Raw genomic sequence first — 17,365 nt, 5'->3', positions numbered from 1 at the left:
ATTCAGTGCTTCCGGAAAGTATTCAGCGCTTCACTTTTTCCACATTATTTATATGTTACAGCCTTATTCAAAAATGGATTAAATTAATTTATTTCCTTAGAATTCTACACACAAAATCCCATAATGACAATGTGAAAAAATGACTTTTTGAAATAGTTGCACATTTATTAAAAATAAAAACCTGAAAAATCACATGTACAGAAGTGTTCACAGCCTTTGCTCATTACTTTGTTGATGCACCTCTGGCAGCAATTACAACCTCAAGTCTTTGATGCCACAAGCCTGGCAGACCAGTCTTTGGGAATTTTTGCCTATTCTTCTTTGCAGTACCTCTCAAGCTCTATCAGCTTGGATGGGAAGCAACGGTGTACAGCCATTTCCACATTTCTTCAGAGATGTTCAGTAGGATTTAGGTCTGGGCTCTGGCTGGACCAGTCAAGGACATTCACAGAGTTGTTGTCAAGCCACTCCATTGATATTTTGGAGTCATTGTCCTGCTGAAAGATGAAACATCGCTCCAGTGTGAGGTCAAGAGCACACTGAAGCAGGTTTTCATTCAGGATGTCTTTACATTTCTGCATTAATCTTCCCCTCTATCCTGACTAGTCTTCCAGTTCCTGCTGCTGAAAAACATCATGCACAGCATAATGCTGCCACCACCATGCTTCACTGTAGGGATGGTATTAGCCTGGTGATGAGTGCTGCTTGGTTTTCTTCAGATGAGTTCAATTTAAGTATCATCAGACCAGAGAATTTTGTTTCTTATGGTCTGAGAGTCCTTCGGGTGCCTTTTGGCAAATTCCAGGCTGGGAGTGGCTTCCATCTGGTCACTCTACCATACAGGCCTTATTGGTGGACTGCTGCACAGTTGGTTGTCCTTCTGTAAGGTTTTCCTCTCTTCACAGAAGAATGCTGGAGCTCAGACAGAATGACTATCGGGTTATTGATCACCTCCCTGACTAAGGCCGTACTCACACTAGGTACAGTTGCCTCGAACCGGGCCAAAGCACGCTTGTCCCCCCTTCCGTCTCCCCCGACGTCCTGCGCTCACACCATATCGGGCCTCGGCACGCTTACGTCATCGCTGCTGCTCTCTTCAGTGAGAAGCGCTCTCTATGGCAAGCCTTTTTAGCATTTAAATCTTTGTTCTGACTCCATAAATATATTTAGAGATATCTCTAATTATATTTTGACTTGTCATATTTATAATTCCACTACTCAGAATGACAATTAGAGATATCTGCAATTACAATTGTACTAGTACGAAATCAGATTGGAGATATCTGCAAATATATTATGACTAGTCATATTCCTCCATTGACTTCCATTGAAAAATATTTGCAGATATCTCTAAATGAATTTCGACTAGTCACAATTGTAAGTAGAGATATCTCCAAATGAATTTTGACTAGTAACAATTGTAATTAGAGATATCTCTAACTGAGTTTTTACTAGTCATAATACATTTAGAGATATCTTTAATTCATCATATTTAGAGATATTTACAAATATTTTTGAAGATATCTCTAATTAATTTACTAATAGTCGAATTACAGTTGTAGATATCTTGAATTGGATTTTTGACTAGTCAAAATTCATTTGGAGATATATCTAATTACAATTGTGACTAGTCAAAACTTATTTAGAAATATCTGCAAATATTTTTCAATGGAAGTCAATGGAGGAATATGACTAGTCAGTCATAATATATTTGCAGATATCTCCAATCTGACTAGTCGAATTATAATTATGACAAGTCAAAATATAATTAGAGATATCTCTAAATAATTTATGGATAGTCAGAACAAGATTTAATTGCTAAAACGGCTTGCCATACGCTCTCACCCAGTAGCACAGTGGAGATTTCTCTAGTTATATTTTTCAGTCGTTTGTTATGCATTGACATGCAGTCAAATATTTTGCCAAACAGTCCTTAGGGATGCGGTGACACGCAGTCAGATATTTTACCAGACAGATACGCCACTTTTGGCGCTCATAAACAATCATAAAGCCCTCGTGCTGCAGGAATGAGGAGGTCTACTGAAGGCGCGCAGCTGACGTGCAGTGAGGGGTTTGCATCTTTAATAAACTACGGCAGTTTGCGTTCACTGAACAGTAAGAATGATTAATAAATCCATATGAAACAACCCCTTAAAAGTCACGTATCGCTTTCAGTTTCGGGCTTTGGCGCGTTTTGCACTCACACAAACGTACCGCGCCAAAGCCCAAGTGATCGCGCTCAGGCACACCTCTTCCAACCGGGCCAGGGCCGGCCAAGTGAACCGTGCTTGAGCCCGATTCAGCGCACTCACACTTCTCAAATGATCCGGGAAACGGGCCTGGGCACGATATGGATGGCATAGTGTGAGTAGGCCCTAAGGTCCTTCTCTCCTGATCACTTGGCTTAGGGCCTACTCACACTAGCCAGCTCTAGAAAGATTCCTGGTGGTTCCAAACATCTTCCACTTCGACTTACGGATGATGGAGGCCACTGTGGTCTTTGTAACTTTCAGAGCAGCAGAGATTTTTCTGTAACTTTCCCCAGCATTGTGCCTCCAGACAATCCTGTAGCAATTTCCAGGGTATTGTGTGTAGAGTTTTGAGGAAATAAAGAAATGTTTAATCCATTTTGGAATAATGCTGTAACATAAACAAATGTGGAAACAGTGAAGCACTATGAATACTTTCCGGATGCACGGTGGATAATGTCAGCGACTAAGAGGCATTATAAATTTCAAGTTTTAGGATGCACGAATGAACAACAAAGTCTCCATAGCCTGCCTTCTTCTGAGAAACTCCTTTTGACATTTTCAGTTTTGCACAGAGATAATGTTAAGTGTGTTGAATCTGCTAATGCAAAGGCATATGTAGCTCCACTCATTTCTCATTTGAATTTAAAGCATCAGTCCACAAAACAACACAATTTGCATTAAAGCCTAAAAGGGTCAGTTTCAAAGTGTTATAAAAAATGTTGTGGTGTATTTTTAACTGAAACTTCACATACAATCTAGGAACATCAGAGACTTATTTTAGATCATGTAAAAGGGGCATTGTAGGTCCCCTTTAATTTACAGTAAGCAAAATAAGATGCACTAGAACACACACCTCTTCACTCTAGAATCTGCTATAAAACAGCCAATGATATCTGGTTAGAGCCAGTGCTGCAGAATACACTGAAAAAAACCAAAGCTAACCCGTGCTCTACAACCTCCTGGCATTGCCTGATGGTTCGGTGTGTCCCGGGCTTTAAAATGTCAATGTCTGTGAACTGTAAGTATGCAGGCAGATGTTCAGGCCAGTCTTATTTCCCTGAGCGTGTCTGTGTGCAGAATCATTTAAGGTTTAGATACTGAGGAAGAACATTGTTCCAGAACTGAGGGTCCTGAGCACCATCTGTTTGCTTCCTTATTTTAACATTCTGTTTGCCTCTTGGTCTAGTTTTCTGGGTTTCTGTCTGTCCAGTCTGCCTGCGTGCAGGTAACACATTGGGTTTGGCTTTCTGTTTTGTTATTTTCTTGGTCTTTTCGTTCTCTTCTTCACTTTCGTCTTCCTCTTGACCTTCTTCCTCTTCACTTTCCTCCTCCTCCTCCTCCTCTTCTTCCTCACCCTCTTCTTCCTCTTCACTAGTTACTGTTTGTTTGTGTCTATTTTTCTCAGTTTTTATATTCTTTTTTTCCCGCTTAGTTTCTTCTTCCTCCTCTTCTTCCTCTTCATTACCCTCTTCTTCTTCTTCTTCCTCTTCAGTAATTGTTCTCTGTTTTCTGCCATCTTTCCCAGTTTTTATATTTTTATTTTTAGGTTCATTCTCCTCTTCTTCACCCTCTTCTTCTTCCTCTTCACCCTCCTCTTCCTCTTCTTCCTCCTCATCTTTATTTTCCCTCAGCTTGCTGTTTTGTTTATCTTTTTCAACATTTTCTTTCTGCTCTCCTTCTTCCTCCTTTTCTTCCTCGCCTTCTTCCTCTTCCTCTTCATTAGATTCTCTCTGTTTCTTTTCCTTCCATTCTGCTTCTTCTTCCTCCTCCTCTTCTTCCTCATTTTCTTGCTGTTCTTCCTCTTCCTCACTAGTTTCTCTTGTTTTTCCACTGTTTTGCTCTGTTTCTTCCTCCTCTTCTTCACTCTCTTCTGCCTGTTCTTCCTCTTCGCTGGTGTCCTTCTGTTCTGCTTCTTCCTCCTCTTCTTCACCTCCTTCTTCTTCCTCAGTTTCTCTATCTTTCCTTCCATGTCTCTCTTCCTGCTTCTCTGTTTCATCATCATCTTCTTCTTCCCCACTTCCACTTTTGTCCTCTGTGTTTTCTTCATTATTTTCTTCATCATCTGTTTCCGCTTCTCTAAATTTCACTTCACTACTTTTCATTTTTCCTTCTTTCTCGCCCTCTTCATCTTCTTCTTCAATTTGTTCATCTCCTTCCTGTCTTTCACTGCCTTCCTCTGACAGTTTTTCCTCTTCCACCTCCTGCTCTTCTTTCTCTCTCACACTCTCTTCTCCCTCATCTTCGCTACTGTTCTCTTCTTTCATTTCTTCATTATTTTCCTCTTCTTCTTCCTCTTTTGTCTGGTTTTCCTCTTCCTCTTCCTGATTTTCCTCATCTTCATTCCCAACTTCACTCTCTTCCTGTTCTCCTTCCAATACATCCTCTTCTTCCTCTCTTTCACTCCCATTTTCTTCACTCTCTCCTTCCTCTTCATCAGATCGATCGTTCTTGCTAACATCCTCACTCTCAGATCGTTCAGGTTCCCCCTCATTACTGCTCTCTCCTTCCTCAGCATCGGTTTTCTCCTCATCCTCAATCTGTCTCTCACTGTCTTCATCCTCGCTTTCTCTCTCTTCTTCCTCATCTTCAGCATCTTTATCTTCAGTTTCTCCTTCCTCTTGTCCTTCACTTTCCTCCACCTCTTCACTTTCAGCCATGTCTCCACTTCCTCCTTTACTCTTCTCTCCCTCAATTTCACTGCTCTTTCCACCATCATCGCCATTCTCTTCCTGTCCAACTGCATCACTTTCCTCTTCTTCGCCTTCCTCTTCCTCACTGTCCTCTCCTCCTTTTGGAGCATTCTCACTCTCTCCTTCTGGTTCGTCTTCAAAAGCATTGTCTTTCTTCCCACAACCTTCACTGTTATCCTCCTCCTCAGCGACACTCTCTTTTTCTTCTCTTTCTGTCTCATGTCCTTTCACATCTTCATCATCATCATCATCCATTTTTTCATTACCACCTGTATACACTTTATCTGAAACAAGCTCATTCTGTAAGTCCTCTACGATCTCCTGTTTGTTTCTGTCATCTGTTTCCTCAGTTGCTGATATATCTTGAACTGTGGTGTCTTGCTCCACTTCCTGCTCTATCAGGATCTTATTTCCTGCTGTTTCCTGAGACGCCGATGCACATGATGACATCTCATTACTTTGTTCTAGTGACGTTTCAGAGAGAACTTCAGCTGCTTTTATCAGTAGTGGTGCAGCTATAGCCATAGCTGGTAGCACTGAAACTACACTACCCATAAGGCTCTGCTCAGACTGTTGATGAGGGGTCTCTGTTACCAAAACCGGCTCTTTATCTTCAACTGTTTTCAATTTCCTCTTGTTAAGCGGTGACTGCCTGAGCTGAGGTGATGAACTTGTTGAGCTGAACAGTTTACCAGATTCAGCTGCTTTTGGGGCGGACGATTTATTGGTTGCTGATTGGTTATTGGACCATAAATTGGAAACTGAGTGGCTTCTCTCTGGAGCTAAGCTTTTAATAGAAGGAAATTTATGTTTCTGTTCCGCAAGTGCTTTGTTGGTGGATGACTGGCTATTTTTCTGGTCAGACTGCAGGGTAGAAGCGGATTGGCTTTTTTCTGCATCTGATTTTTTGCTCTTTATTGTGGGAAATGATCTATTCTCTGAGCTCTGAGGTGAATTACTGTTCGTTTCCCCTTTTTCTGTTGCTTCTTGTGTTTGCATTGCAGATCTAAGCTGCAAACTTGAGTTTTCAGGCTCCACTTTGGACTTTTGTGTTGAAACTGATAGAGGGCTGGGTGTTTGGGGTGATAGTTCTGCGATTGGGCCTCTTTCAACAGCGGTTCTCTTGTTTTTTGCTTTCTTTGCTGTATGATCACTAGGGGTGTTAACATCCATCTTTTCATTTCCTTTTTTTAGGGTGCTTTGCATTTCGGCTGTAATTTTGACTGGTGTTAAGTTCCGCTGTTCCTGTGTGTTGATCAGTGTTTCAATTGAAGGCTCAATGTCGCTTTGAGGCGTTGGTTTAACTTTACTAACTTCCATCTCACCGGTGGGCATTTCTTGAACCTTGATCGGTGAATTGACCCTTTTTGAGGCTTTTTCTGGAATACCAGCCTCTTTGCTTATAGGAGATTGGACCTCTTGAGTGCTTGTTGGTGTTGTTCTTACTTTTTCAACTTCCTGAACTGAAGAACTTGTCAGTGGAATTTTAATTGAACTTGACTTGGTCTCTTGCTCTGTATCAGAAAGAGTAATAACCTCTTCACCTCTGGAATCTTTACTATATCTGTCTGCTTTTGCAACAGTTTCCTTTAAATCAATATTTGTACTCCAAGTTTTACTAAGTTCTTTTGCTGATATTCCATCTGGAGATGATTTGACTTCTATTTTTTTACCTTTATATCTATTATTTGTACTCTGGATAGTTGTTTTGACTATTTTGGGTTGCACTTTGCTTTGCAGTGCTGTAACAGAAGATTGTTCCTCCACCTCTGCATTGTTCTCTGCATCTCCAGGCCTGGGCTTCTTATGCATTAGATTGCTTGATGATTGAGATTCTGTTATTGATGGATGTGAAACAGAAGCAACCTGTAATTCAGTAGGCAGAGCCTGCTGAAATACGTTCTCTTCCCTTCCAGCAGAATTCTGTTCAAATAAAACAGTACATGTCTCAATTATTAATACAGTTCCCCTATAAATAATTTTGTCATCTTGAGCGCGATGAGCTATTGCTCACCTTGTCTGACAGGCTGTTTTCAGACGTTTCAACACACTGGCAGTCGTCTGGGCTCTTGGTGATGGGTGTGACTGTATTCATAAGAATGGCAGCTGCTCAATTTTGACTATCAATATTTCTTGCTAACAGATAAAGTGGGATCTTGAGAATATATAAAATATATATTTACATGAAGGTTCCTTGGAAAGAACTGTGATGGAGGTATCCACAGGGGCATCAGTATTAATGTGTTTTGGAGTGCCTTTTGCAGATCTGGGCTGTAGGATGGTGCCTGTTAGGGCAAGTGCAGTATAGCTAGTTGTGAGAGGAGGAAGATTGCTAAATTCTGGACCAAACTGTGCAGATGAGCTCTCCTGAAACATAAACACAATTTATTTAGCATCTTAGTACTTTATTTTTCCAAAAATAAAATGTGTATGTCATACAACATTTGCTAATATTTTGTAATTCACTTTTTGGGGGTTTACCTACAAGCTCTCTCATAAAATTACAGTATATACAAAATTCTGCTGCACAGGTTCTGATACACACATCATCATGCCACCTGTTACAACAACTACACTGACTTCCTATTACATCACAGATTTGATTTTAAGACCTTGATTTTAACCTTTAAAGCAGTGCATAGGCTAGCACCAGGCTACATCTGTGACCTGTTGACTCTCATCACCCCAGCCCGCAGTCTTCATTCTGCATCGGGATTTACCCTGTATCAGCCACGCTGTAAACTCAAGACCATGGGTGGGAGGACTTTCTCATACAGTGCACCTAAGCTTCAGAATGCACTACCCATCAGCATTAGGAATGCTGCCTCTCTGGACTGTTTTAAGAAACTTCTTAAGACTTATATTTTTATATATATTTTTAATGTAATTTTATATATATATATATATATATATATATATATATATATATATATATATATATATATATTTTTTTTTTTTTTTTTTTTTTTTTTTTTTTTGCATTGGTTTTATGCTGGATTGCTGGATGAACAATTTGTTAACTTTTTATTCTGTCTTATGGTTCTTTTATTGTTGTGTTGTTTTGCTTGCCTTGCATTGTTAGTATTTTGCCTTTTAGCACTTTGAGTTTAAGAAAAGCACATTACAAATAAAATTAATAATAATAATAATAAATCACTGTTTACATACCATGTGTTCAAGAAAATAAAATCAGCAGTCACTGGCAATAATATCCGCTAAAGTCATGCAAATTTTTGATGCACATGAAGGATTTCTTTGGTAAATGTGTTTCCATCTCAAGATGTAAAATCTAATCAATGTAATCTAATCTTAACTTTTTAACACTTTTTAGTTTACTTACTTAATATACAATACTTTGTTGATTTCTAACAGGTCAAATCTAGTAATCTGTATTATTTGCATACTCAGAAAACCATAGTAACGATAAACAGATTTTTATGAGTACCATTTTGTCAAGCTAATTTCCAGCATGCTTTGCTTGAGAATCTAGAAGTAAATGTTACAATAAAGTGTTCTGGCACAACATTAATACAAGGACAGATCTGTTATTGTTTAATGTTCTATTATGTTCCATGGTACATATGTCTGCATTTTTGGGTAGGATTTTGTTTGTGTTTAGGTTGAAGATGGGCCTACTTAAAATGCTGCTTTATTTAATAAATAATACTTTATGTAAAAATGTATGTTTATTAGATGCTGTAGCTCAACTTAAATGTTTTTAAGGCAATTGACGTGCATGCTATTAATTAACTAATGACATTTTGCAGTGTGGTTTAAGTGCATCTTGTTTCATCCATAAAAAAATACATGCTTAAAACAATAATAACTATTAGAAGTATTTGTCATGGTAACTAATGGAACCTCACAAAGTGTTTTGAAAAATCTGATTCAAGGTGAAGCATTAAATAATAGAATCAATTCATACAAAAGCACAAGAAGTCACATTTAATGTGACCTTCATGTACAAAAGAAAAGAAAAAAGGTTCATTTTTAATAAAAAACACCTCCTGCAAAGTACATAAACTGGTTTAACGCTAAGGGAACACCCTATACATCTCTCTTAGAGTACAGATGGTCAAAGAACCAACACACAGAATATGGAGCACAGAACAAACTGGTTTAACCGAAGTGTTCAATTTCTTACCTTCTGTCTGCGTCTGGCACGTGTTGATAGGCTCCAGCGATGAGAGGTTGGAAGAGGTGAGGAGAGAGAGGTGGATTGTGAAACAAGAGCAGATTCAGGGTCTGGAATATGCTCTAATGGTTGCCCTTGTATCATGGTGGTATAACACCTGTCCAGGTAAGAGTAGGTAACGTCTTCATCCTCCAAACAAACTTCTTCATTTTCCTGTTGTCGTGGCCGTGCGAACACTAGCATATGACTGGAACCACATGCCACCTACATGCACACAAACAGCCACAAAAAAAGATATGTCAGTTGAAAGATATTTCCTTAGTTTGGCATTTAAAGGAATAAAATGAACATGATAATATGATTATCATAACTTTATATCTTACAGTCATGACTGAGTATTCAAAGAACCTCTGGCACACGGTTGGAGTGAACTGATTGGTGAAGTTTTCATCTCCATGGCCTAACTTCCCGTGACGGCCATCTCCAAACGTGTAGAGAAGACCACTATCTGAAAACACAGAGGAACGTGTATGTATACTATATGAGAAGTGTAACAATACATATGTACCATAAAAGTAGTAAACGTATAAATTGTAGATTTCACTAATTGTAAATGTCTTGATTAAAAGGTCTTTCATTAACTAATGCAATATATCAACATGAACTTGCTTTTAACCAGTTAATAGATTTTTACCATAGCTTTGTTGCAATATTTTACCATTGTGAACACATTAACGATAACGTAAAATATATGGCACTAACAGTTAGTTAGAATTATTATCCCTCCTGAATTATTAGCCCCCCTGTTTATTTCTTTCCCCAATTTCTGTTTCACGCAGAGAATATTTTTTCAACACATTCCTAAACATCTTTTTTAAATTCATCTCTAAAACTGATTTCTTTTATCTTTGTCATGATGACAGTAAATAATATTTGACTAGATATTTTTCAAGACACTTCTATACAGCTTAAAGTGACATTTAAAGGCTTAACTATGTCAATTAGGTGAACTAGGCAGGTTAGAGTAATTAGTCAATTTATTGTATAACGACTATCAAAAAAATATAAAGCTTGAAGGGGCTAATAATTTACCTTCAAATGATTTTTAAAAAATTAAAAACTGCTTTTATTCTAGCCGAAATAAAACAAATAAGACTTTCTCTAGAAGAAAAAATATTATCAGACGTACTGTGAAAATTTCCTTGCTCTGTTAAACATCAGTTGGGAAATATTTAAAATAGAAAAATAAATCAAAGGGGAGGCTAATAATTGTGATTTCAACTGTATATAGTTGAACTACCCAAACCTCAATCACAAATACAACTTTCAGGCAACATACGAATCTATTAAGTTAGCATGAAGTAAGCTAAAAGTGTCCTCCAAATGTAAATGTAATACAGGAATGTTCATTTATATGGCTCATTCCAGAATTGTGGGTACATTTCAAGCATTATAAATTCATTTTATTTAAATCGAGATGACAGAATCCAGAATCAATTATTATTGTAAAATATTGTAACATGCTTAAATGTAATAGGGAGCAATTGATGCCTCTATTAATTGTTGTTTAACTTATTGTCAAACCACTAACAGAGTTGACATTTCCCATCGTTTTGTGCTTAAGACGCTTACCTCAAAAAGGGGGAATGAGAAATTCAATGAAATGTTAAAGCAGGCGTGGCCAACCCTGTTCCTGGAGATCAACCTTCCAGCAGATTTCAGTTGCAACCCAAATCAAACACACCTGGCTGTAATTATCAAGTGCTGTTCAGGTCCTAATTAATTGGTTCAGGTGTGTTTGATCAGAGTTGGAGCTGAACTTTGCAGGTAGGTCGATCTCCAGGAACAGGGTTGAGCACCACTGTGTTACAGCAAGAGAGTTGACATAAAATTAATCTCCTATTGGTGTATCCTAATTATTTTTTTAAATATCAGATTGTTCTGTCTTTTCATAAGTAATGAAACAGTTGATCAGACCATCAGCAGGCACAAAATGTATTATATATAACTGAAAATAAAAATTATACAAAATAATAATACAGAAACTAAATATTTAAACACACAAAACATATGAAAATTATAATAACTAAAGCTGAATGTATGGTTCAAGAGACAGAGACAGAAAAAAAATCTGTATAATGGGATAATGAAGTTATTATCATCAAGACAAAATGTCCCTAAATACATAGACAAATGTTATTACATTATTCAAAATAATTGAGGTTAATCTATGAGACAAAATGTACCCACAATTCTAGAATCACCCACATGTTTCTGAGTAAATGACGCAGAAATCTTTCGTTCATTTATTTATAGGTAAATCTAATCTATTCTGACCTTTACATTAATCGTCAGCAAAGCTCCACATCTCCAAAATATCACTTGCAAGTGAAACACTCCACTTGAATGAGTTAAATGAACAAGAATTAAATAAAACTGATATCTACAGTTTAAAATTCATTCATTCATTTTCCTTTGGCTTAGTCCCTTTATTTATAGCCATAGCGGAATCATCGCCAACTTATCCAGCATATGTTTTACACAGCGTATGCCCGCAACCCAGTACTAGGAAACTTCCATACACACTCATGTCCTGCAGATTTTAGCTCCAACTTGCCTCAACACAAATGCAAGGATGCTTCTAGAAGGCCTTGTAATAGCTTGATTAGCTAGCAGGTGTGTCTGATTGGGATTGGAACTAAACTTTGCAGGACACCGGCCCTTCAGGACCTAGTTTGGACATGCTTGCTTTACAATATCCTTTAATCCCTTAAAATATTAAGTGCATTAAAATACTTTACCTGTTATAAGTGCACTATGCTGTTCTCCACATGTGACATGGGTGACTCTGCCTTTCCTGAAATGGCCGACAGCCACCGGTGAATCTGCTACAAACACAAGCGTCCCTAACCCCAACTGCCCAAACTCACCACCGCCAAAACAATATAACTCATCCTCTGCAAGAAAGAGAGATACAATTCAAAAACATCAGGAGCATTCAGCATTAATGGCATAATGAGAGGAAAAAAAGAAACAAAAGAGATAATTGTGTGTGAAACTGAACAGTGTGATTTCAGTGGCTTAAAAATCCCAATCACACATATTGAAATACTTTGGTTACTTATTCTGCATAGCAATTTGCACAGTTCTGACTCATTTTCATCCTGGTAAAGCAGTTCATTGTAAAGCTAATTAACACTTTATAAATGGCTCAAACCTACTCATTCCTCCATAAATAAACTGTTTTCTATGACTTTTGATTTATTACTCATTAATTAATCCTTTACATGCCTGTTGACAAATGGTTGACTATATTTTGAGTCACTTTAATTTATTGAGAGAAGTACTTAATTTAACTCAACCCGATTGAGCCATGTCTACCATCTGGTTGAAGTATGTTATGCCAAAACAATCCACTAGTTGTCAAAAACTCAATTAACAGCACTGGTCACAACATTTCTTCTACCATACTAAAGATGCATGATGGTATTTTCATGATGGGATTAATAAAGCACAATGAAAAACATGCTTCTCATTCAGTTTTGATTACTAATTAGAATTATTTACTACTTTATTACACTTTAAAACTTGTAGTTAACTCAAGATTGACTGAAAGTTAATTTTACTCATTTCAAAAGAGTTTTGAACTCAGTGTTAAGGGTAATGAGTTAATTAAATACCTCATTACTTCAACTAAAATGGAGTAAGTTAGTACAGTAGTACTCATATATAGATTAGTTTTTTAACTCAAATGGTTTGTTGCAATCGGTTTCCTCAAACGGTTTAAGTTCTCTTCATTTATTGGGTTTTACTGTGCTAAAATTGCTTCGTTTACTCAAATGGAGTAAGTTCACAGTACTCATTAGGATTAGTTTTTAAACTTCAATGGTTTGTTACAATCGGTTTCCTCAAATGCTTTGAGTTACCTTAACTTTTTGGTGTTTTTTACAGTGTATTTAAAAGGATTTTTTTAATGTATCACTGTGCACTATCAAGCAACATAACAAAAAAGATATATAGATGGTATTTACATTAAATGACTAACATCTATGTATACAGCTACATCTGATTGTTCTTAGTACACAATTATATATATATATATATATAATGTTTCGAAGAGATTTCAATAAATTAGGATTATTAATTAATTACATTATTATTTTAAATGATTTGTTTAATTTATCACTGTGCAATATCAAGCAACATAACGTAACAACATATATAGATGGTATTTACATGTAAATTAAAAGACTAATACCTATTTATTTAGCGACATGTAACTGTTCTGATAGTATACAGTTTTAAATATTTTGAAGAGATATCAGTAAGATCCAATGGCAGAAATGTGACAAATTGCTGTCTTATTCATTTTCGTATTTTATTTTAGTCCTTGAAAGTATGTAAGCATGTGAATAAGCCTGTAGGAGTTTTGACGGTGCTTGACTCTGAAGGAATTTGTGTAATTTGAAAGATGTAGTCATCCACATTGGGCCAAACCAGTTGAAAATGATCTAGTTTGGAACGCACAGACTGCTGTTTTAAAAAAGTAACAAAGGTATTGAAAAAACTGCTGTATTTTGAGTCTCAGATTAAGTTTTTCAGGACACTGTGTGTGTACATCTCCTCCATCACCTGTGAGGGCGAGTGTGTGTTTTCCTCCACATGCCACCTGCAGAACACTGTGCAAAGACTCAACCCGCTGAGGATAACTGTGATTCGCCAGCTGATGAGCAGAGAGACCCAACCGTCCATCTGCACTTTCCCCGAAACTATAAACATCCCCACTATCTGAAACACACCAAAATAACAACAATGGGGTATATGACTTTTAATTTTCAGTCAGCCAGCCCAAGCGCTTATGGTGAACTGTCTTTCCATTAGAAAACCACCATGTTTAAGATCTAATTTCTTTAAAAATCAGTGATCTTCACTTCCTGATAGACATAGGATTTAAAGTGGGTCTCAGACCGGCAAAAAGCACTGAATTAAATTTAGTTTTACCCCACCATGTCGTTTAAATATGAATATTTATTTTACCCCAGTATGTTTAATGGCGTTTCTGCACTAACCTGTTGCTAATGGCAGTACTAGTGTTTACACAGTCATCTTGTTATACACTTGAACAAATAAATGAATGCTTAAGTCTATTTTCTTGATTATATTTTAAACACATTACAACATCAATGCTGTAAAATGAACATTAAGAAATTGAAAATAGTCACTTTAAGCTTCTATCGGAAGTTTACCGTAGGCTAAAAAACACTAGCTGTGCATATAGCCCATTTAGCTGGGTGGTAAAGTGTAATATATAACAGCACAGTTTTCATGTTAATATTCGAGTATTGTGTTGATTGACAGGTGCTCACCTGTGACCAGAGCAGAGTGTCTGTATCCACATGAGACCCAGTGAATGGACTGCCCCATATTCAGCTCTTTAGGCAATAAGGCATGGCTGTCATTTCCAAATCCAAGCTGACCCGCAGAGTTATCACCCCACAGAAACAGCCTGCCATCTTCTGTAATAGGCACAGATCAATTATTTTTGTTTTTAATAGCTTTAGATTAGTTTATAACTGCTGTGCATCCAAAATGGAAAAGAAATAAGAACTTACCTGTAAGTGCAGCAGAAGTGTGGTCACCTGCAGAGAGCAATTTGATTGGAGCATAGTCACAAAAGGGGCGGAGCCGCTGGAAAGAGATGCTGTCGTTACAGTGGCCCAATCCCAGCTGTCCATCACTGTTTCCTCCAGCTGCAAGTATTTCTCCTTGTGCTGTAGAAATGCCACATGTTCATTTACTTACAATTCTCTGTCAATTTGCTGGAACGGGAGTTTTTAAGTACACGGAGTACAGGGAAATATAAGGACATAATGTTATAACATAATAATAATAATAATAATCATCATCATTACAAGTTAAATATTAAAATAAATAAACATTTAAGTAATATAAATAAACAATTTAGGAAAAAAGAAACTAAAATTTAGCTAATAATTATAATTTTTTATAATTTATAATTTATACAAAAAATGTTTGAATAAGAATAAGATCAATAAATTTTTTATAATATTATCAATATTAAATAGATAGAATCAAGCTACAACAAACAAAGATAAATTAAATTAAACAATTATTAAATTCGACTCATACAAATGTGTAAACAAATTAATTATTTACAATTATTTATAATGAATAGTAATACTAAAGTGGTTGACTGGTACACTGTAAAAAATGCTGGGTTCCACACAATTTCTTCATGTTGACCCAAAGCAAATCAATTAAGTTAACTTAATCATTTTTTACAAATTTAAGTGAATTGATCATAAAACAATGAAGTTGTCCCGCAAAAAAAAAACATTCAGAGTTGGGATGTTTCAACTCATTTTAGATTGGTAGTTTGAACAAGCAGCAAAAGTCATTTTTTAAATGTAGGGTATATTTACAACAGTATGTTTGCCTCTAAATAAAAAGCTTTACTTACAGGTGCTTACGAGTGTGTGATCTGTCCCACAGGCAACAGACTGCGCTCTCTCACCTTTAAGAACTGTGTGATACCAAAAATAAGGCATGTAAGAAATCTATGGAGTCAACCTAGGGCCATATATACTTGCAAAATAAAAGTTTTGCAAACAGAAAATAAAGTATTGAGCAAAAATAATTAAATAAATACAAATCTCCAGAAATCGCAAAAGCAAACAATATTTTTTGAGAAATAAAATTTACTTTGCTAACAAAAATAAAGAACTTCAGAGGGAAAAGTCTTGAGAAATAATAATGAAATTTGCAACAAAAAAAACTGCAAATAAAAACTAAAACATTTGCAATTAAAAAAAAAACTATATAGATTTGCAAAACAATTTTTATAGCATCGCCTTAAAAAAACCCATCAAGTTAATTGCAATGCTCATTTTGATTTGCTTTTTAGTCAATCGTGAGTTTGCTATGATGTTTTCTCTTTGCACTTCGAGTTTCTGTGCGTTTCACTTTGTGGTCTTGATTTGACAAGAGGGCGGAGTCTACTGGGCTAAACTCTTATTTCTCAAGACCCTTTGCAGTTCTTTATTTTTATTAGCAATTTTTTTTTATTATTTAAAAAATACATTTTGCTTTGCGATCTTTGGAGATTTGCATTTAATTATTAATTTTTGCTCAATACTTTATTTTTTGTTTGCAAAACTTTCTTTTATTTTGAAAGTATAAATGGCCTTAGATTGACTCTGAGTCAAATCTGAGCATGATTATAACAAAAACCTTCATGCACATCTCACCTTTAACACAGACCGGTTTAGTCACTGGTCCTTTGATTTGCAGACCAAGCTGACCTCTGTTATTATCTCCAAACACAAACAAACGACCCTGCTCTGAAAATATAATTACAGAGACTTTTATTACCAAATATAACTACAGTATAGTTACAAAATTGCAATGAGAATATGGAGAGGCAACAACCTGTTACAAAGGCTGAGTGTGACTGTCCGCATGAGATGTGCACAGGTATATCACTCTTCAGCCATAACCTGCTGGGCACATTGTTTGCTATTTTACTCTTTCCAAAGGTAAATACAGCACCTGTGTCTGCAACAAGAAGCAAATAGGTTTAGTGCAAAATATGCTCTCAGTCAGAGTTTTTCACATACGGAGCAAAGAGCAAACATTCATGTGCTCAGGAAGACAGCCCATTTAAATCCTTAGAAAGCTTCCAGCTTCCCAGAATAGCCTGTGTGTGTAATGCTTGAGGAGCTCAAAGACATGATTATAGTGTCACACACACAACGTCTTATAAGCACATGCTAAAATACACACCTGCATAGACATACATCATACAGACTGACAGACAATGATACAGATAGATAGATAGATAGATAGATAGATAGATAGATAGATAGATAGATAGATAGATAGATAGATAGATAGATAGATAGATAGATAGATAGATAGATAGATAGATAGATAGATAGATAGATAGATAGATAGATAGATAGATAGATAGATAGATAGATAGATAGATAGATAGATAGATAGATAGATAGATAGATGAAAGGAAATATCGTGCCTGGTATTTCTGTTTCTCCAGTCATCGCCTTCTACACCTCTGTTGTGCAGACGACATTCCTGAAAAGTTTTTGTTTTAATTTACTATTCTGTTTAATAAGCAAATACACGTGTGTTGAAAGGAGAGAGAGAGTTTAGAAAAGTGCATCCGAAGGCACCGGCATGTGGGTGTGGGAGGGGTTATTGAGTACGTGCACGACAGCCGTCACTCATCACGTAGGGTTTCTTACCCCACC

The 17,365-nt window shown here is 36.6% G+C and overlaps 1 protein-coding gene across 1 annotated transcript; it reads right to left on the bottom strand.

Moving 5' to 3' along the window:
• Window positions 1-155: 155 nt before the first annotated feature.
• Window positions 156-17,308, bottom strand: rpgra (retinitis pigmentosa GTPase regulator a). Its single transcript, XM_021478789.3, has 13 exons — window positions 17,131-17,308; window positions 16,527-16,652; window positions 16,346-16,438; window positions 15,559-15,621; window positions 14,690-14,848; window positions 14,444-14,593; window positions 13,710-13,865; window positions 11,879-12,034; window positions 9,461-9,585; window positions 9,087-9,341; window positions 7,126-7,309; window positions 6,957-7,027; window positions 156-6,865 (listed from the first exon to the last, which is right to left on the bottom strand). Exons 1-13 carry the CDS (start codon window positions 17,153-17,155, stop codon window positions 3,332-3,334), a joined length of 5,097 nt encoding a protein of 1,698 aa, XP_021334464.2. The 5' UTR covers window positions 17,156-17,308; the 3' UTR covers window positions 156-3,331.
• Window positions 17,309-17,365: the final 57 nt, after the last annotated feature.

This window comes from Danio rerio, chromosome 9 (genome assembly GCF_049306965.1).
Source record: "Danio rerio strain Tuebingen ecotype United States chromosome 9, GRCz12tu, whole genome shotgun sequence".
In the NCBI taxonomy this organism is placed as follows: Eukaryota; Metazoa; Chordata; class Actinopteri; order Cypriniformes; family Danionidae; genus Danio; species Danio rerio.
Note: the sequence above shows the minus strand (reverse complement) of the source record. Positions and strands in the feature narration are given on the sequence as shown.